Source organism: Ptychodera flava, chromosome 10 (assembly GCF_041260155.1).
Source record: "Ptychodera flava strain L36383 chromosome 10, AS_Pfla_20210202, whole genome shotgun sequence".
Lineage (NCBI taxonomy): Eukaryota > Metazoa > Hemichordata > Enteropneusta > Ptychoderidae > Ptychodera > Ptychodera flava.
This window is the reverse complement of record NC_091937.1, coordinates 43,508,880-43,530,923: the sequence shown is the minus strand read 5'-3', so window position 1 is coordinate 43,530,923 and position 22,044 is coordinate 43,508,880. Positions and strand designations below refer to the sequence as shown.

The following is a 22,044-nucleotide window of genomic DNA, read 5'->3' as shown; positions in this document are numbered from 1 at the left end:
ATAAAATACGCAATAAATGTGTTTGAGGAGCCAACTCATGGAACGAGCAATGTGCAGCTGTCAAACTTATCTTTAACCTTATGAAGTCATATTTTGACCGCAGCGATAAGGATGACAAATACATCAATTAGTATACATATGCTACTTTTCTGTGGCGACGGCTTCAGTCCATACCACATAGCCGGCACTGACAATGGTACGTGTGACCGTTCTTGTCCTGGTAGTACCGCTTTTGGTAACTGCCTTCCAAGGTAAGTACGTAGATTGTTTATTCGTGTCTTAATACCGATGATACGAATAGTAAACTTTTGGAATAGTCAACGTTTTGTTTCAGTTCAGAATGTTTTACACTGTCGTAGGCGTAGAAGAAACGGCCTTGTTGAAGATACGATCACGATCTCGCTATTCAAAACGGTTAATAACCATTTCAAATTCTAAATAACTATTGATCTATAACCCCTGTTTAAAGTATACAATTCGAAAGGGAACAGTGTTCTAGTTATTTTCGAAGTATATATCTCCGTATAAAATGTACGCTCGCTACGAAATAAGACTGATGAACTATCTTGTCTCATTCACACTAGGAAAGACAATCGCGATTGCTCAGTGTTTTGTTTTACTGAAACATGGCTAAATTCATCAGTGCCTGATTCCATTCTAGTGCCTGATGGATTTACACTCTTTCGGTCGGATCGTGTATTTGCTGAAGAGGAAAAATCTATTGGTGGCGGACTCTGTTTTCTTTTAAATAATGCTTGGTGCACTGATGCCAGGATTATCTCAAAATCGTGCACACCAGAGTTGGAAACTCTTGTTATCAAATGTCATCCATTTTATTTGCCCAGAAAATTTGGATCTGTACTTTTGTGTGCTGCATATGTGCCACCAGATGCCAATATTCAAACGTTGCTATTGACCAGCTGTCGGCTATAATTACGCAACAAGAAAATAAACATTCCGGGTCAACCTGCATTGTTTTAGGCGACTTTAATCGTGCAAATTTACGTAAAGAGCTACCCAAATACTATCTACATGTGAATTGTGCAACCCGTCATGACAAGATCTTAGACCACTGTTATACGACAATAAAAGATGCCTATCGGTCTCTGAAACGTGCACCTCTCGGTAACTCTGATCACAATTTGATTCATCTAGTTCCCGCATACACACAACAACTCAAACGTGAAAAACCTACAAAACGCCTTGTCCCTCGATGGACAGAAGCAGCCATTCAGCGACATCAGGGCTGTTTTGCGTGTACGAATTGGGACTTGTTTATTGAAACTGCAGCTGACCTTGATGAGTGCACCGAGGTCACGATGGATTACATCAAGTTTTGCGAGGAGCTATGTATTCCAAGGAAGTTGGTAACATCTTATCCCAATGATAAACCCTGGTTTGATCGGACCGTAGCTACCCATCTTCGCGCGAAAGAAGCTGCTTTCAGATCAGGCGACAGTTCAGCTATGAAGAAGGCAAAATATGATGTTGTGAAGGCGATTAAACATGCGAAACGTCTATATCGAGACAAGTTAGAAAATGATATTTTGGCAACTGACTCACGGGAATTGTGGAAAGGCTTCGAGAAAATCACCGGGTATAAACCAAAGTCAAAATCAGCTCTAACGGATGATGAAACCCTTCCGGATCGTTTAAATGAATTTTACGCGCTATTTGACCGTCCTTTTGACATTCCACCAGTTACAAGTGAATCGCTGCCTCCTCCGTTTGAAGTAAGCTTGGGGGACCTCCGACGCACTTTAAGTACATTGAACGCGAGAAAATCTTCTGGTCCAGATGGAATTTGTCCTCGCCTGTTACGATCATGTAAAGATGAACTGTGTGAAATCTTATGTGTGATATTTAACTGGTCATTGAAAACGAGTCACGTTCCAAATGTGTTCAAAAGAGCCATCATAATTCCTGTTCCAAAACGCATTCCAGTTACTTGCTTAAATGATTATCGTCCAATAGCTCTTACATCTACTGTTATGAAATGTCTAGAAACCATTGTTGGAAAATACATTCAGTCGAATATTCCTGCATCTTTAGATCCATATCAGTTCATCTATAGAACAAATAGATCGGTTGACGATGCTGTATCTTGGGCACTTTTCAAAGTTTCTCAGTTTCTGGATAAGAAAATTCCAAATTATTGCCGGCTGGTATTCATTGACTATAGTTCAGCATTTAATACTATATCACCTTTTAAATTATATGAGAAGCTCACCAACTTGAATTTCAATCCCTCAATTTGTAAATGGATTCTCGATTTCTTGTTGAATCGCTCCCAAGTCGTGAAAATTGGCAGTAACTTTTCAAACTCTATCGTTCTAAGCACCGGTACACCCCAGGGTTGTAACCTGTCACGATACTCTATTCTTTGTTTACACATGATTGTGCTGTGAGTTCTGAGGAGAACAATTTCATAGTAAAATTCGCCGATGACACCACCCTTGGCGGTTTTATTGAATCTGATGAATCATTATATAGGAAACAAGTGGACGATACAGTTAAATGGTGTTCCAATAACAACTTGGAACTGAATGTCAAGAAAACAAAGGAAATAATGGTGGATTTTCGTAAAAATCCATCAGAAATTACGCCTCTTACTACAAATGGCACAGAAGTGGAAATAGTTAAATTTTTCAAATTTCTTGGTGTCTACTTATCTGCTGACTTGAAATGGGAAACCAATACTGATTTCATAGTTAAGAAAAGCCAGCAACGCTTATTCTTTCTGCGGAGGTTGAAGAGTTTTCGTGTTAGTCAGAACTTGTTGATTAGGTTCTATCGCGGAGTGATTGAGAGTGTCTTGACATTCGCAATCACTGTCTGGTATGGCAATATCACAATGAATGAACGGAAACAACTCAACAGGATCGTCAGTACCGCCAGTAAAATTATTGGTTGTAATCTTCCATCGCTAGACAGTCTTTACGAGGACCGTGTTCTCAAAAAGTCTGTCTCCATTGTCAATGATCAGTACCACCCTGCACACAATTTGTTTCAATTTATGCGTTCTGGTAAACGTTACCGTTCAATCAAGTCAAGTTGTAATCGGTCCCTAAACAGTTTTTACCCTACAGCAATTCGCATGTTAAATGAATGTAAATCGAGTACAGTGAGAGCTCACACATCTCGTCTCTCATAGTTCCTTCACTTGTACTTCTGAAGTCGGCGCTTTTATTCTAGCATGTTTATTTTTAATTCTGTTTGTTTTATTTTGTGTATTGTTCTTTTATTTCCTGTTTTTTATCTCACTGTCTGTCCTTTTGTTTTCGCAAAACCAAGATGTATTTCATTGTATGTGCAATAGCATATATATATGACAATAAATTATTATTATTATTATTATTATTATTATTATTATTATTAAAATTAGAGAAGTAAACTCCGCTTTTTCCCATCCTCATTATCATAGGCGCCTTAGGGTCCTTTGACAGTCTGGGTAGTCAACAAGATGGAGCGTTCAGTGTCCTGCATGATAAGCCATTCCTCAGAGCGATTCTTTTAAGACAACTCGCACATAACCTCCAACGTTCGACAGGTGTACCAGGTCCAGTTATCCGAGCCCTAGGGTCAGCGAGAGTTCACCTGCCAGTGATACGTGCAATATTATCACGATATACTGACCAGGTAAAGAAGAGGCACTAATTAAAGTCGGCCATTAATAGGTTGAAAATTTCAAATCTTTCTTAAACTACTGACTATATGTTATTTAGTATTCAAGTTCATTTACAACATTCGGCCTTATGTTTCCATTAGTGCAGCAGGCGGGCGTGATAGTCACGCAAATAGAAATAGTTGAATAGTACAGTGATGGCATATGGCGAACCAACGCATGTACATCGAGAGTATGACAACATAGAAAATGTTTACATATATTCCTCTGGTAGAAACATTGAGGAGATGTTTCCGACGATTGCATTTAATGACAGTACAACAGTCTTTGAAATACCCCGAACAGATATTCTTTTCCTGATTTGTCTTATGGCCTGATAAGCATGGAGTATAACCATTCACATAGTGCGACATATCGTTTAGTTTAGTTACCCTTTGAACAAATATTATTTTCATGAACAAATCAGCTTGTCGTTGAGTAGGACCTTTGATAGACACGAATAACTACAAAATATGTTCTACATACGGAATTTAAAAAGCGTTTATCAGTCGTTCTTTCGCTTCGTTTTTTTTACCAGCAAAACGATAACACGCTGCGTTATCTGGTCCTGTTTCGTTTACTTGGAGAACAGCTGGGGAAGAAAATCATAGAGGGAGCCCTCGCCATGAAGGAAGACTCCAGAGTTTACAAATTCGGGACGTATTTCAACTGTGATTGTGCTCTTGAGTACGAGTAAGTTGGGAAGTATTGAGATTGAGTTTAATTCCCAAAATATCGCGTCATGCCCTGTTCATCGATGCAAGGATCAGAGAATTTCAATCACTCTAGGTCAACAAAATGAGAAATATAGGCTGTCACATCCTCAGCATTAACGATCCTCAGCACGGACGTAGCAACAGAATACAATAACATGATCGACATTGTCGTCGCAATGTTGGTATTCATGGGTAGAAGGTAATTTTGAGACTTTTAAAACATGAATGTTCTTTGACATAATTGTACTTGTAAGCCACGTAGAAATCGAGCAGAACCACTCCTTGTGCATTTACTGCATAAGTTTTCTTTAAAAACCGTTATGGCATTGTACCTAAGTTGTTATAGTTTAATAGTCTGAGATCACAAGGATGTACTCGATAAAGTTATATGCAAAGTTGTTACATTTGTTTCCAAATTTCTCAATAACACAGGGGGTAGTACGCCTGAAATGACGATTTCACTATCTCTTTCAATTTTACAAAACATGACAATCTTGCTATCTGTTCGATAAAATATTCATCAAGTAGTAAAATAAAGAAAACATCAGAGAGAAACCAAACCAAACACGCCATAAACAGTAATTTTGTAGGTGTTAGTATCTTGTCGAAATCTATCCTGCTTACATATTTCGTGAAAGCTGTTCTCTCACTCGCGCCGACAATTACTAATTTAACAAGGTATTTGTCCGTCCTATCAATATGTGTATATAGTCAGTATATTCACTCGGGGAAGATTGTGCTTGCTCTAATCTGTATTAATCTGAAGCTCAGAGTAGCTATTACATGTAATACTCTCGTGACTTTGGCAGAATTTCAATTTGATTGTTTGCGACAGGAATTATCCAAGCAAGAAAAATATTATAAAAGCTCACGCATTAATTTCATTAACATATATTTGCCAGAATCCTTTCATCTAAGTATCAGAGTGATGAAACTGGCTTCACTTTGAAAGTCATATTGTTCAAATTTATAATTTCTTCACAGAGGGATGAATGCTGCAATAGTGGGTTTTATGCCAGATTTACTACATGCAGGTAATTGAAATGCTACCTTGACAAATATCAACTGATTTAGTTGATAGTTTCATCATCTATATTTCTTAGAATTGTACACATTTTTGTAGCCTCTTCAATAAGTTGGCATTAATATTTTAATTAGCCTACGTTACTAATGACCAGACTACTCTTTCAGTCCTACGAATCTTTATTGGGAGAACTGTTGAAGCCTTCACCATTCACTCAAGGGAGTCTTGGAATCTTCGTCGAAAGAGATTGTGCCGTTGCACTTTTGACCTCTCTTAGCCTTTCAGTGAAACTTGTTTCGACAGAACCTTGCTGAATAATGACCAAAATTGAACTATATAGTTTCAGTCAATTTAGATAAAAGAAACAAACAAACGTGCTTTGAAAATTATTTGTGATTTTTGTGCCTGACATGATACTGCACTCAGCACATCATACTGAGATAGTGATTGACAAAGTAGCATTTTGACCGTGCCTAGTTTTGCATTAATTTATGATATTTGTATCCTTTTGGGCATCCGTACCGTGAAGATTTCCCTCGCTCGGCCACTGTGTAGATAAAATATTTGCTTTAAAAGTTGGTATCATCGTATTTTTTCTTTGGTTGGACAACTTCTTGAAACTTTAGCCAAGAACAGTCTAGGTTGTTATGCGTTCATTTCTTTTTGATTGACTTCTATTTCAGTCTGTGAAGAAGCTGGCAAGAAATGTACATACCAATATGCTCCTCAAGACCAATGTTTATCACACAAACGTGGCGAGATTACACGGGCAGGAGTCGGTATGGCTTTGATGTTGAAATAAAAGGGACCGCCAAAAGGTTACCCTTAATGATGACGTAAATGGTGATGATGATGATGAGGATGAGGATGAGGATGATCGATGATGATGACGATGACGAAGACGACGACGATGATAATGATAATATCGTGGTGGTAGGGTGATGATCATGACGACGACGACGACGACGACGCTGATGATAATGATGATAATGATGATGATGATGATGATGATGATGATGATGGTGATGATTGACGATCATTTTCAATACCGATGTGTACTCATTAACATTCCATTGAAAAATATATCCAATATGTGAACGGTTCTTTCCAGCAGCTTTAACACGTGAACTAATGTGAAAATATGGCTCAATTTGTTGACAGTACTTCTAGGAATTTGGACGTCTGTTTATCCTGGTTCAAAACTCCTGAACGTCAACTATCGGTGTCATATACAGACCCCTACTGGGTCTTTGATGATTCGGCGCGCTTCTACGTAACAAGAGGTAACCCAGGCAACTTCGATCCTGAGAAAATAGAGGGCAAGGCAATAGGTGATGTCACATATCAATGTCTGTCTCTTTGTTTATCTGTCCGTATGTCTGTCCTTCCTTCCGCATGTATGTATGTATGTATGTATGTATGTATGTATGTATGTATGTATGTACTTACGTATGTATGTATCCATCTATCTATCTATCTATCTATCTATACATACGTAAGTACGTATGTATGTATCTATCTATCTATCTTTCTTTCTATGTGTCTATCTTGCTAATCGTGTTAGTTTTCAAACAATTATCATGCTCAATTCAAGGTTTTTTTATTGCAGCGAAAAGATATTCGAGTTTCTAATAATTCTTTACTGAACATATAACAAAATTAGTAAGAAACAAATGGTTTCCTGAAACTCAGATTCTTTCCCGTTTTGATGTTTCATGTCAGGTTTCATTAATAGCATAGCAAGTGACTTTCCGTGTTTATTGAGAGCAATAATATCACGGCTGTTGACGCTGAAAATTTAGGCATCAAAGGTCATTATGTCGAACAAGAGGAGATGTATGCGCTCTTGAAGAATGGTCAGATAATGATTATAAGACAGTCACCTACGTCATAGCCATACCAAAATAATAATTGCAGTATCAACAAAACAGGGAAACTGATAACCAATGGCAACATAATAATGTTTGTAATTCGAAAAAATGTGTGAATACTTTCAGTACATCCCTGATTTTATTTCAAGTTGTTTTAAGAAAATACAATGTGCATCTGCCGTCGGTATTATGTGAAGTGATTTTTTTTAATTTACGATGTGAGAGCAATTGACCATTCCAGCCATTTGTCTGTGTTATTGGTCTCTCGTCAAAGGCTGTCGACGTTTCTAGATAACTTTCCTTTATATGGCTTTGTTCATACTTTCTTTTATTTTTAGATCGATGCAATGTTTATGCTGTCAGTATCATTTGGCGACATACCGTTCTCTCATGAATTAGACCAGCTTGAGAAACCCTTTAAGTGCACCAAGGGTGGCTAAATTTACGGAATAACCAGGAAGGACAATCTCGTACCGTGGTTCAATGATGCATTGCGCAAGATGAAAGAAGACGGACGGTACTATGGCTTGTGTCGTGATGCAGAGAAAAAACACGGTGAGCCACGACATAAACTGTACACACTGTCGGATGCGAGTGATACATTACAAAACGATAGCATGGTTCCTCACATAATATACGAGTCAATATGTCCATTTTCAATATTTCAACAACTCTCTGAAATATCTCATCTACCCGACCTGGTACTTTCAGCTTCTCTAATATCCCTTCTGTCATTTCAATCACGCCATCAATCAAATGACGTGGTTCCTATACTGTCATATTGCAGGTCACGAGGGGAGTATAGACTGCGTGTAGTTCCTGAGAGGCTTTTAACAAGATTGGTCAGACCGGAAGATTCGTATCGTATATTATTACTTCACTTCGTTTCCATGACTTTGATATCGCTGTGAATTCAGTAATCAATTCAACACAAGTCGTTGATTTGCATGTGTCATTTTGAGTTTGGTAGTGTCGCAGTTTTTAACTTACTTTGACAATCTAAGAATACCTTTCCCCTTGAATTTTATTTGTAACGTATGAACATCCGAGATCGAAATAACATATAGGTTTTCTAAACTTTTGCTCCTCATTTTTGATATTTTTCAATAAACTTTATAATCTTGGGCTGTATCATTTCATTGTATGCAAATTGTTAATAATTAAAGCTGCTGTTGGTATCAGATGACACTCTCTTGTCTCCATCTTACCCGCATCTTAGTTATACGACGGCTTTGTATCCAAGCAAATTGGCTGCCTCGATAAAACTAGAATGACTAATAGTGCATATATAGTCAGTTCAAACGAGAGGTTATGCAAGACCAGCTATTGAAGATTTCCGCTTCACATTTTTAAAAACGTTCATGTAAAACCCAAAGTCGTTCATCCAAGGAACTGCATATTACATCTGATCTATTCAAGCCCTAATTCAGGTACACATGATCTGTCTTTATCCTAAAATGACAGATAAATAGATCTGTGCTAGTTTAACCAAACCAGACATTGATAAGCATTGCCAATGATAGAATATGTGCTTGGGTCCCATTAAAGTCGGTACAATTAAGGCGAGTAACAGTAATGAACGGCTTAATGACAAACAAGTATTTGTTAGATGCGTGTTCGTCCGGGTGATACAAAACGAGCCGGACCCCACATGAACCGTGAAATACTTCGTCTTTTCCTTAATCTGAACGATGTTAACATGAAGACTTGCACTGCACTGATTTGCTCAGACAAACGCAGGCATAATATCTTTATTTTCTACCGTTTCCATTCAATTTATGGCACAGCAAATTAAATCGGCTACCACAGCAACTTTGTTTGATCATCAATGACGGCGTAGCATTTGCTCCAAGTTTCATTTTAAGAAAAGTTAAACTATCCTATGCCATAATCAAGAACAAACGTAAAACAATTACAGTATGTGCAAACTTTGATATTTTAGGGGAATCATATTTCGATATCCACAATAGCAAGACCTTTAGTTTCACTAACTCCACATACTTCAGAATGAGTCCACTCAAGCATGCATCACAACAGCATCGTTCTGTACAAACGTCAAAGCCCAAATAGCTGTCACGAGGGAGCAGCCACCAGTGCTAACCATTTACGCTTACGAAGACACGAAGTAGGTTAAATATACAAATTGCTGATATGACTCGTATACTTCGATTTGCGCAGAAATTCTTTCTTTCATCATGTTTTAGGCTGGGAGGTTGTGCTGGCAACACGGTTTAGCGTTTTACGTTTTAATGGGCAGAAGTCCTCAAATGCATACCTGTCCTATAAAATGGAAATTATGCGAAGTGTGTTTACCTGACCAAACAAACTATATGCGCAAAGGACATGGCAGTTTGATCCAAATATCTAAAGAATTCCAAAGTGTTCTCGTATATATATATATATATATATATATATATATATATATATATATATATATATAAGCAGTTTGATCCAAATATCTAACGAATTCCAGTGTTCTCATATATATATATATATATATATATATATATATATATATATATATATATATATATATATATAGTTTTGTAGATCATATGAGCAAATATATCCTGCAGAGCTCACGTTGAAGTGTGAGCATAATGGACAAGATGCTACATTTCTCGAATTGGACATATCTATAGTAGATGGAATATTCGTCTATAAACTCTTTGACAAGCGCGATGATTTCAAGTTTTCTATAGTGCGAATGCCAGATCGCTAAAGTAACCTCCCTTCGTATATTTTTTATGGCACTGTATTGTCAGAATATCTTTGCATTAGTCGCGCAACAATTCTAATAGAAGATTTTCTTCCAAGAGTTGCCAGCCTGTACAACAGGATGTTGTCTCAAGGAGAACAACAACCTAAAATTATCAGACAGTTTCATGAAGTTATGTCAAGACATCCACAACTTTTTGAAAAATTCAATGTAACACCGAAAGACATATATAACATCAGACTCAAAATAACTTAAGGTGTGGTGGTACCTGATCAGTACTGCTTGGGGAGCCAAGGGAGTTGACTGTATTGTTTTCAAATCCCCGAAACAGTCGCCTTGGTAAATAACTTATAAACACCTAGGATATTTTGATGATGTTATTTCTTTGCTATATATTAATTGTTATAACTTAATCCTGCTGAGGTCATATCTTCATCATTCATATGACACAATCATAGAAAACCCATGATGATCTATTGCTTGCACTTGCATGACGTTACTTTACATCATTGTGTTTATTTCCATCCGAGTGAATTTAAACAGTTTAACTACTTTTGACGATATATATATATAAAATTTTATATATATATATATATATATATATATATATATATATATATATATATATATATATATAAAATATAAGTATACATATGTCTTCATGGGAATTAAAGTGTTCGATGCTAAGAGCAGAACGTTATAAATAACGACACAAATTACATTAGATACAAAGTAATAATGATCTGTGTAAGTTTTATGCATCCTGCAATCCTCTGACTGACAGTCAGAAATAAAGAGATCCTTAGCTCTACACTCTCATTGATATAGTTGGGATGTGTTTGTAGGTGGTGTTAAAATTTGTTGAACAATATTTATTTTGGTGGCGACATTTTGAAACCAACTCAGGGCGTTTGTTTTAACAATGTACATTTGTCAGAATTGATAATGTATGTACTGATGTACTGATGTATGTCTGATGTACAAATACGACATCGCTTGCTCATGTTAGAGTAACTGGATGCTTTGTCAGAAATTGAGCATAATACATTGAAGACCTGGTCCAAATAAACCAAACCAAATAGTCGTAAACTTTGACGGTTCATTGCGGTTCTCAAACTTTTTGTCACGCAACGATTGAATGTTATTATCGAATTCGAAGTGCGTCTTAAAGGTGTTATCAGTGAGGCTGATGTAACCTCCTTACTGACTCCCGTTGATATTTGCCCTTCTAAGCGACACCTTTGGCTTGACAGTCACCTTTGGCTCTGAGTTATGTTGAATTCTAGTATTGACAATGCAGTCTTTCCGTCCACTCTTGAATGTATAAGAGTAACTCCTATTTATAAGCGTATGGGTAGTGTAAACGAGATGTCAAATTATAAATTATCGGATATTTTAATGTATTCGACACAAATCAATATTATGTCTCAAACACGGTAGTATTATCACAACTAACTTGACTAATATGCTTGATAATTTTGGCTTCTAACACTGTGAAGCCGAAAGGTTTTTATGAGCATGTTTGGCCTAATTTGAATTTTTCTTTGTTATGTTAGGAGAAGAAAACATTGCGCTGTAGAAGTACACATGAGGTGTGCCCGATGCATAGCAGACAGGTTAATGTTGACCTGTCGTGGAGGCCACCGTCAAACTTTATCTCTAACCTTCTGAGGTTATCTTTTGACCGCAATGATAAGGATGACAAACACATCCAATGGTATATATGCTACTTTTCTGTGGCAACGGCTTCATTCCAATCAACAAAGCCATTCTAACACTGACAATGGTACGTGTGTCCGTTCTTGTCCTTGTGGTACCGCTGTTGGTAACTGCCTTCCAAGGTAAGTGTGCAGATTGTTTATTCGTGTCTTAATACCGATGATGCGCTGAATCAACTCTTGAAATCGATTAGGTTTTGGTTCAGTTCAAAATGTTGAACAATGTGGTAGGAGTTTAACATACGCTGTGACATTAAACTGGCAATGGTGGGTTTTGCGTAGACGAAACGGTGTTGAAGATACGATCACGATCTCGCTATTCGAAACGGTGAATATCCATTTCAAATTCTTAATAACTATTGAGCTACAACCCCTCTTTAAAGTATACAATTCGAAAGGGAACAGTGTTCTTCTTATTTTCTAAGTATATATCTCCGTATGATATAAAAATTAGAGAAGTAAACTCCGCCTTTTCCCATCCTCATTATCATAGGCGCCTTGGGGTTCTTTGACGGTCAAGGCAGTCAACCAGATGGAGCGTTCAGTGGCCTGCATGATAAGCCGCTCCTCAAAGCGATGCTTTTAAGACAACTCGCACACAACCTCCAAGGTTCGACAGGTGTACCAGGTCCAGTAATCCGAGCCCTAGGGTCAGCGAGAGTTCATCTGCCAGTGATGCGTGCAATGTTATCACGATATACTGAGCAGGTAAAGCAGAGGCACTTATTAAAGTCAGACATTAATAGGTTGAAAATTTCAAACCTTCCTTAAACTACTGACTATATATTCTTTGGTATTTAAGTTCATTTAGAACATTCGGCCGTATATTTCCTACATTTCAGCAGGCTGGCGTGATAGTGGCGCAAATAGAAATATTTGAATAGCACAGTGAAGACACATGGCGAACCAACGCATGGACATGGAGAGTGTGACAACATAGAAAATGTTTACATATATTCTTCTGGCTGAACATAAAGTACTTGTTTCCGACGATTGCCAGTACAACAGCCTTTGAAATATCCCGAACAAATGTTCCGCCATAAGGCGAATCAGCAAGTTTATTCCCTCCTTTTCCTTTGCCAAGCCAGAGAGCTTTATCCTTGTCCTGATTTGTCCTTTGGGATTATGTGCATAAAGTATCACGATTCACAAAGCATGTCAGATCGTCGGAAAATGCTGTTTTAGTGACCCTCTGAGTCATATTACCTCAGTCGTTTTTCAACTTTGTTTTTTTACCAGCAAAACGATGACACGCTGCGTAATCTGGTAATGTTTCGTTTACTTGGAGAACAGCTGGGGAAGAAAATCATAGAGGGAGCCCTCGCCATGAAGGAAGACTCTACACTGTAAAGTTAGTGTTCAAGGATTAGAACACCAATTAAACGCCTTTTTGTAACACTTTTTGAACGCCTCCAGACGTTCAGAAATTTAACACTACGTGTTCAACCAACGTTCAATTTTTGAACACACGTGTGCAGATTTTGAACGCTACGTGTTCATAAGACATTATATTGAACACCATGGTGTTCCATATCTGAACACACGTTGCACAGGAAATGTGTTCAAAAAATTGAACGCTTTTACGCGTTCAAAGGGCTGTAACACTTTTTGAACGCATGGACGCCGTTCAACGATAAGTGTGTTAAAGGCTAGAACACATGATGCGCGCTTGTTGAACACCTTTATTTGGGCGTTCACGGTATGTTCAAGCCTTGAAATAACATTACAGACCATTGATTTCCTGTAAAATTATTTTATTCTAAAAATACACGAAACATTTCTAGAGTTAAAATACAATAATTTACTGTAAAATGGGTAAATAAACATTGCAACTTTGTATGTAAAGTTTGTCAGAGGAAAAAACCAACAGTGTTAACACCTTCCTATCAAAAACATAAGCAATAAAAATCACCATATTGTGGATTACGTTTTATGTTCATACTTGTTTAAAACGTACAAAAATCATCTGAAAAAGCTCAAAATTTGGCACACTTCTTGTCTTGAAAAGACGTATATGTATGAAATGCATACTCCATTTTTGTAAGATGGTTTCTTAAAGACATTTCCTCCTATATGGACAATAGTAAATTTTGAAGAAAAAAGAAGTTAGTCAAGGCTTCTCTGGTGCACATGGCATATAGTTGTCCACACTAAAGTAAACACAACATGTCAAGTTGTCAAAGTGTCACAGTAAGACACAACATGCAGAAAGTGGGGGAAGTGGGTCCTTGGCAGGGTAAAACCTATTTCCTTGTCCAACAAAGTCCTTCATAAAAAAAGGTTAGTTTGTTTGTAATATCTTTAAATAAACCCTGAAATAAATGGGTGACATTTCAAAAATATACCTCTCAGAAATTTAAAACATATTCGTAAAAACCTTTCAAATTCTGGTGTACCCTGCTATTAATTTTTATACAATTTTGTTTTACTAAAAAATGGTAAAAATCACCCTTAAAATGAAAAAATGAACATTTCATCATAACTTGAATATATCACATTTTGGTAATTCCCAATGTCTTAAAAATGTCTGAAATGTCTTTAATGCCAAAAAACACAAAGTTGCAAATTTCTGCATAATTTTAACAATCTGAAAAAGACTACCAGTAGAGAGATCTATGTCCTAAATATCAAAGCTGTTCGATTAGCAGTTTTGAAAAAGATTTTTTAAAGATTGTTTGACCAAAAATGACAAAAATTGCCATGAAATATAAAAATTTGAATATTTCATCACAACTAGCACAAATTTGACGATGGTCATTTTTAGGGACATGTTTACAAAATATTGAAGACGTCAGTAAAAGAGAAGAAGATTTTTCCAAAAAGTAGCAAAATTAGCCTCAAAAATATAAATTTGCATATTTCATCATAATTTGAACATATCTGATTAGGGTAATCCCTTGGGACCTGTAATCCAAATATTAAAGGATTCGCACAGGCTGTTTTGAAGAAAAACCTTTGGAAGTACAAATTTGAGGACAATGCTACACATCCACCTATTTAGCTGACAGCAAAGCTAAAAACCAGTTGCTAAGTACAAGAGACGTGTTGAGCTACAATACAAAATAATTTACGGTTTGGTAGCAGGCTATGATCAACTAAATGTTACAAGGGCATAAGCTTTCAAAGTACGTGAAGTCTCCTTCATCAGATGCAAGGGGGGGATGAAAAATTGAAGCAGAAAGTGACAGAAAATTCAGAGTGAAAATTTCAGAAAAATCAGTAATTCAGAGTGGACATTTTTACTCTGAATGGTCTGTCGCTTTCACATCCATTCAAGGCTGAATTTTTTTATGTAAAAACATTTGTCATATTGTCTTGAAAGCTGCCTGCAAATACAAAGATGTCAGATGGTGTTCAAATGGATGAGACTGAGTGTACAGATGACTTTCATAAATGCATGTATGGATTTTCATGTACACATTTTGAAAGAGCTAACAAGAAATATCAGCTTTAATTTAAATAAGGGAGACTACACGTCTGTGAAAGCTTATTCCCCAGCAACATTTAGTTGATCATAGCATGCTACCAAAGCTTAGATTAATTCAGAACAAAAATACAGAAATTTATCAAAATTCAGTTACTGACCCTTGGAAGTTTAAATCTACATTAGAGATGAGCTGAGTTTCTCAAGCTTGTTTCCAGACAGCTACCGTACACTCATCTTCTTCGTTATCTGTACCACCAGCTTCTATAACAACTCTTCGATTTTCAGTTAAATCCAACTTTTTACATCCTGAAAAAATGCAACAATAGGTAATATGGCGAGATGAAACTTTAAATGAAAGACAAGGGGCTGATTATTATAAGGAAAAGTGGAGACTTTCATATACAGTGCCTCTCTTCAAAACTGTTACAAAATATTTGCTGCTTCTTGTGATCAATTGATTAAAATTAAAAAGCCAAACTCTCATATGCTGAAACAATACATTGTATACTCTACGATGTTTAACTGATGTTTTACATGCGATTGTGTTTACTAAAAGACATATGTTAGCTGTGATTACGCAGCGGTACTATGCAAGGCGTATCGATCGCGCTCAGGTCAAGGGTTATCACTACAGTTGTATTGTGATGACCCTTGACCCGAGTGAGATCGATCGATACGCCATGGCCAAAAGTACCACTGCGTAGTCACAGCTAGTTGTTGGTATAGCAGCCACTGAAAGAAAAAAGTTTTTTTCACGTAGTTAAGCTATTTCAAGGTACAATACAATTAATTTCAAAGGACGATAATATAGATGCTTCAAAAATCGAATACCTTTTACTATTTTGGAGAGGAAACTTACCCTTTCTGGTCTTGCTTCCGCACGATCACGACTTCAGGGTGCGCTTACAAGAAAAATGTCGCAACTTCCGTTTTGATGCATCATGGGATAGGAAAAGACACCAAACTTGAACACTAAGTGTTAAGAAGTAGAACGCCCCTTGCACGCCGATGTTAAAATTAAAACGTTCATGGTGGTTTTCTGATTTTCTTTTCTAATTTTTAAACTTTCAACCCGTAATAAACGTGTAAAATTATTTTGTATACTTCCTTTTTTAGAAAAAACATGCTTTCAGCAATTGTAGGCCGGAAATATTTTTCACTTAGTGTGAAATTCGTTACACCAAAATCCGTGTACTTTTGCCGGACAGTGAAGCAATAGTAAATTTAATATAGCCATTGTAAAGAAAAAAACACAAAAGACTGTTAATTGTTTCACAGTATTGTAAAATTTCTGTGATGCTGAGTTTTTGAACACTTGAAGGAGATCGTTGTTAACACATAGTGTTCAGGTTTAGAACATCATTGTTAATATTATGAACACTAGTGTTAACAATATGAACACTAGCCGTTCAAATTGAACACCGACATGTACATTTTGAACGCGTAAAGACGCGTCTAGCGTCCGCTATTTTTACAGTGTAGAGTTTACAAATTCGGGACATATTTCAACTGTAATTGTGCTCTTGAGTACGAGTAAGTTGAGAAGTATTGAGACTGAGTTTCATTCCTAAATTATGGCGTCATGCCCTGTTCATCGATGCAAGGATCAGAGAATTTCAATCACTCTAGGTCAACAAAGTGACAAATATAGGTTGTCATACCCTTAGCATTAATGATCTTCAACAACGACGTAGCAATAGAATACGAATAACATCATCGATGTATTGGGCATTTGTGGGAGGTTTGTCGTCATCATGTTGGTATTCATGGGTAGGAAGTAATTTTGAGACTTTTAAAACATGAATGTTCTTTGACATAATTGTACTTGTAAACCACGTAGAAATCGGGCAGAACCACTCCTGATGCATTTTCTGCATGTTTCCTTAAAAACCGTTATGGAATCGCACCTAAGTTGTTACAGTCTGAGATCACAAGGATGTACTCGATAAAGTTATGTGCGAAGTTGTTTACATTGTTTCCAAATTCCTCAATAACAAAGCAGGTACTACGCTTAAAATGACAATTTCACTATCTCTTTCAATTTTATCAAAAGATGGCAATCTTGCTATCTGTGTCTATAGAATATTGTGCAAGTAGTAAAATAAAGAAAATCAAAGAGAAAACAAAACCATACTCGCCATAAAGAGAAATTTTGTAGGTGTTAGTATCGGGTCGATATCTATCCTGCTTCCATATTTTGTGAAAGCTGTTCTCTCACTCACGCCAACAATTAAACGTGTGTAGTCAACAAGTGGATGGTAACAAGGTATTTGTCCGGTATGTGTATATATCGTCAATGTATTTACTTCTGGCAAGGAAGATTGTACCTATTCAAATCTGTATTATTCTGAAGCTAGCTCAATGAGTCTAGTTATGTTTATAATATCCTCGTGACTTTGCAGAATTTCAATTTGACTGTGCGCGACAGGAAGTATCCAAGGCAAAGAAAATATTATAAATGCACACGCATGAATTTCATTAACATATATTTGCCAGAATCCTTTCATAAGAGTATCAGCATGATGAAACTAGTCTAAATTTGAAAGTTTATTTGTTCAAATTTATAATTTCTTCACAGAGGGGAGAATGCTGCAATGGTGGGTTTTATGCCAGATTTACTGGACGCAGGTAATTGAAATGCCACTTTGACAAAAATCAGAGTTGTACCATATATATTTCTTAGAATTGTGCGCATTTTGTCGCCTCTTTACTAAGTTAGCGTTAATGTTTATATAGTCTAGGTTACTGCGTTCAAAGACTACTCTTTCTATCCAACGAATCTCCATTCGAAAAAACTTTCAACTCTTCACTTTTTACTCAAGGGAGCCTTGGAATCTTCGTTGGGAGATTGTGTCTTTATACATTGGACCTCTGTTAAATTTTTCAAATTTCTTGGTGTCTACTTATCTGCTGACTTGAAATGGGAAACCAATACTGATTTCATAGTTAAGAAAAGCCAGCAACGCTTATTCTTTCTGCGGAGGTTGAAGAGTTTTCGTGTTAGTCAGAACTTGTTGATTAGGTTCTATCGCGGAGTGATTGAGAGTGTCTTGACATTCGCAATCACTGTCTGGTATGGCAATATCACAATGAATGAACGGAAACGACTCAACCGGATCGTCAGTACCGCCAGTAAAATTATTGGTTGTATTCTTCCATCGCTAGACAGTCTTTACGAGGACCGTGTTCTCAAAAAGTCTGTCTCCATTGTCAATGATCAGTACCACCCTGCACACAATTTGTTTCAACTTATGCGTTCTGGTGAACGTTACCGTTCAATCAAGTCAAGCTCTAATCGGTCCCTAAACAGTTTTTACCCTACAGCAATTCGCATGTTAAATGAATGTAAATCGAGTACTGAGAGCGCTCACACATCTCGTCTCTCATAGTTCCTACACTTGTACTTCTGCAGTCGGCGCTTTTATTCTAACATGTTTATTTTTAATTCTGTTTGTTTTATTTTGTGTATTGCTCTTTTATTCCCTGTTTTTTTATCTCACTGTCTGTCCTTTTGTTTTCGCAAAACCAAGATGTATTTCATTGTATGTGCAATAGCGTATATATATGACAATAAAATTATTATTATTATTATTATTATTAGCGTGTTTCGACAGAACCTGGCGGAACAAATATATAATTTCAGTCAATTAGGAGAAAAGAAACAAAACAAAGTGCCTTGAAAATGCTTTGTAATTTTTGCTTGACATGATACTTCACTCAGCACGTCATAATCAGATAGTGATTGACAAAGTTGCATTTTGACCATGCCTAGTTTTGCATAAATTTATAGTGTTTGTATCGTAACTGACATCAGTACCATAAAGATTTCCCTCGCTCGGCTACTGTGTAGATTAAATGTTGGCTTTTAAAGTTGATATCGTAGTATTTGTTTCTTTGAGTGGACAACTTCTTGAAATTGTATCCAAGAATAGGGGAAAGGCTCTTCCGCTTTTATTTTTTGGTTGACTTTTATTTCAGTCTGTGAAGAAGCTGGGAAGAAATGCACGTACCAATTTGCTCCTCACGACTCACGACTGTTTATCACACAAACGTAGCGAGCTTACACGGGCAGGAGTCGGTACGGCTTTGATGTTGAAATAAACACGACCGCCACAGGGTTGCCCGTATAACTGATGACGGCGATGATGATGATGATGATGATGATGATGATGATGGTGATGGATGATGATGACGATGACCAAGACGACGACGATGATAATGATAATATCGTGGTGGTAGGGTGATGATCATGACGACGACGACGACGACGACGCTGATGATGATGATGATGATGATGATGATGATGATGATAATTTTCAATACCGATGTGTACTCAATAACACTCATTGAAAAATATATTCAATAAATGAACGGTTCTTTCCTGTAGCTCTAACACGTGAACTAATGTGAAAATATGGTTCAATTTGTTGACAGGACTTCTAGGGAGGAATTTGGACGTCTGTTTATCCTGGTTCAAAACTCCTGAACGTCAACTGTCTGTGTCATATACAGACCCCTTCTGGGTCTTTGATAATTCGGCGCGCTTCTACGTAAGAAGAGGTAACCCAGGCAACTTCGATCCTGAAAAAATAGAGGGCAAGACAATAGGTGAGCACATATCAATGTCTTTTGTCTTTCTGTTTGTCTGTTTATGTGGCTGTCTGTGTGTCTGTCCTTTTTCCCGCATGTATGTATGTATGTATGTATGTATGTATGTATGTATGTATGTATGTATGTATGTATGTATGTATGTATGTATGCATGCATGCATGTATGTATGTATGTATGTATGTATGTATGTATGCATTTATGTATGTGTGTATGTATGTATCCATCTTTATCTATCTATCTATCTATCTATCTATCTATCTATCTATCTATCTATCTATCTATCTATCTATCTATCTATCTATCTATCCATCTACCGATCTATCTATCTATCTATATACCGATCTATCTATCTAGCTTGCTTATCGTGTCAGTTTTATCATGTTCAATTCAAGGTTTTTTGTATTGCAATGGAAAAATATTCCAGTTTCTAATAATTCTTTACTAAACACACAACAAAACTATTAAGAAACCAATGGTTTCCTGAAACTCAGATTCTTTCCCTTTTTGAACTTTTATGTCAGGTTTCGTTGATAGCATAGCAAGTGACTTTCCGTGTTTATTAAGAGGAAATAATATCACGGCTGTTGACGCTGAACGTTTGGGCATCAAAGGTCATTATGCCGTACTAGAGGAGATGAATGCGCTCTTGAAGAATGGTCAGGTAATGATAACAATACAGTAACCTACGTAACGTCATAGCTATACCAAAATGATAATTAAAGTATCGACAAAGCAGGGAGCGGATGGTCAACTGCATCATAATAATGTTAGTAATTCGAAAAAAAATGTGTGAATACTTTCAGTACATCCCTGATTTAATTTCAAGTTGTTTGAAGAAATACAATACGCATCTACCGCTGTGTATTATGGGAAGTGACTTTTTAATTGATGATGTGAGAGCAATTGACTATTCCAGCCACATATGCAGTGTGATTGGTCTCTCGTCAAAACCTATCGCCGTTTCTTGATAGCTTTTCTTTATATGGCTTTGTTCATGCTTTCTTTTATTTTCAGATCGATGCAATGTTTTTGCTGTCAGTATTTTTGACAACCTACCGTTCTCTCATGAATTAGACCAGCTTGAGAAACCCTTTAAGTGCGGCAAAGGTGGTGAAATTCATGGAATAACCCGGAAGGACAATCTCGTACCGTGGTTCAATGATGCATTGCGCAAGATGAAAGAAGACGGACGGTACTATGGCTTGTGTCGTGATGCAGAGAAAAAACACGGTGAGCCAAGACATAAACTGTACATACTGTCGGATGCGAGCATAATATTACAAAATAAAACCATGATTCCTGACAGAACATACTTTTTTACGCGTAATATGTCAATTTTTAATATATCCACGACTCCCTGCAATAATCTCGTCTACTAGACTTGGCAATTCTCTAATATCCCTTCAGTCATTTCAATCACACAATCAGTCAATTGACATGAATCCGATTGTGTCATTGCAGGTCACAAGGGGAGTATCGATTGCGTGTAGTTCCTGAAAGGCTTTAAACAAGATTGGAATATTAGTATGGTTCATTAGTACCTCACTTTAGTGGCGTGACTTTAATATCGCTGTGAACCAATTCCTCATGGATTTGTTTGTGTCATTTTGAGTTTGGTTGTGTCACAGTTTATGACTCACTGCCACAATCTAAGATTACCTTTCCTCTTGAATTTCATTTGTAATGTATGAACATCCGAGATAGAAATTACATAGATTTTCTAAACGTTTGCTCTTCATTTTTAATATATTTCAATAAACAATGAACTTTATAATATTTAGCTGTTTTATTTCATTATATACAAATTGTTCATAATTAAAGCTGCTGTTGATATCAGATGACATTCTCTTGTCTCCATCTTACCCGCATCTTAGTTATACGACGGCTTCATCTCCAAACAAATTGGCTGTCTCGATAACACTAGAATGGCTAATAGTTCATATATAGTCAGTTCAAACGAGAGGTAATGCAAGACCGACTATTGAAGATTTCCGCTTCAAATTTTTAAAAAACGTTCATGTAAAACCCAAAGTCGTTCATCCCTGCAACTACACGTGACGACGGCTCTATTCAAGCCTGAATTTCGGTACACATGATCTGTCTTTTCCTAAAATGACAGATAAATACATCTGTGCTAGTTGAGCCAAACCAGACATTGATAAGCATTGCCAACAATAGAATATGTGTTTAGTGTCCCATTAAAGTTGGTGCAATTAAGGCGAGTAACAGTAATGAATGGCTTAATGACAAACAAATACTTTTCATACATGTTCATCCGGGTGATATAAAACGAG

General features: G+C 36.8%; 2 protein-coding genes and 1 long non-coding RNA gene across 4 annotated transcripts; all 3 read left to right on the top strand.

Annotated features, from left to right (window-relative positions):
* LOC139142904 (uncharacterized) lies at positions 1-6,319 on the top strand. Its single transcript, XM_070713090.1, has 5 exons — positions 1-251; positions 3,425-3,639; positions 4,203-4,357; positions 5,365-5,414; positions 6,088-6,319. Exons 1-5 carry the CDS (start codon positions 194-196, stop codon positions 6,204-6,206), a joined length of 597 nt encoding a protein of 198 aa, XP_070569191.1. The 5' UTR covers positions 1-193; the 3' UTR covers positions 6,207-6,319.
* A 235-nt stretch (positions 6,320-6,554) lies between these two features.
* LOC139142903 (uncharacterized) lies at positions 6,555-8,458 on the top strand. Of its 2 annotated transcripts, XR_011554490.1 has the most exons (3): positions 6,555-6,735; positions 7,614-7,830; positions 8,063-8,458. It is a non-coding gene; the product is annotated as an uncharacterized lncRNA (long non-coding RNA). The 2 variants fall into 2 exon arrangements; XR_011554489.1 differs by lacking the exon at positions 6,555-6,735 and having other exon boundaries at positions 7,403-7,830.
* Positions 8,459-11,671: 3,213 nt separating this feature from the next.
* On the top strand, positions 11,672-21,526 carry LOC139142901 (uncharacterized). The gene is made up of 9 exons (XM_070713088.1): positions 11,672-11,835; positions 12,206-12,420; positions 12,952-13,054; positions 16,621-16,672; positions 17,718-17,767; positions 19,574-19,747; positions 20,272-20,411; positions 20,765-20,980; positions 21,212-21,526. The coding sequence occupies exons 1-8, from the start codon at positions 11,709-11,711 to the stop codon at positions 20,822-20,824; spliced, it is 921 nt and encodes a 306-aa protein (XP_070569189.1). The 5' UTR covers positions 11,672-11,708; the 3' UTR covers positions 20,825-20,980; positions 21,212-21,526.
* The last annotated feature ends 518 nt before the right edge of the window (positions 21,527-22,044 follow it).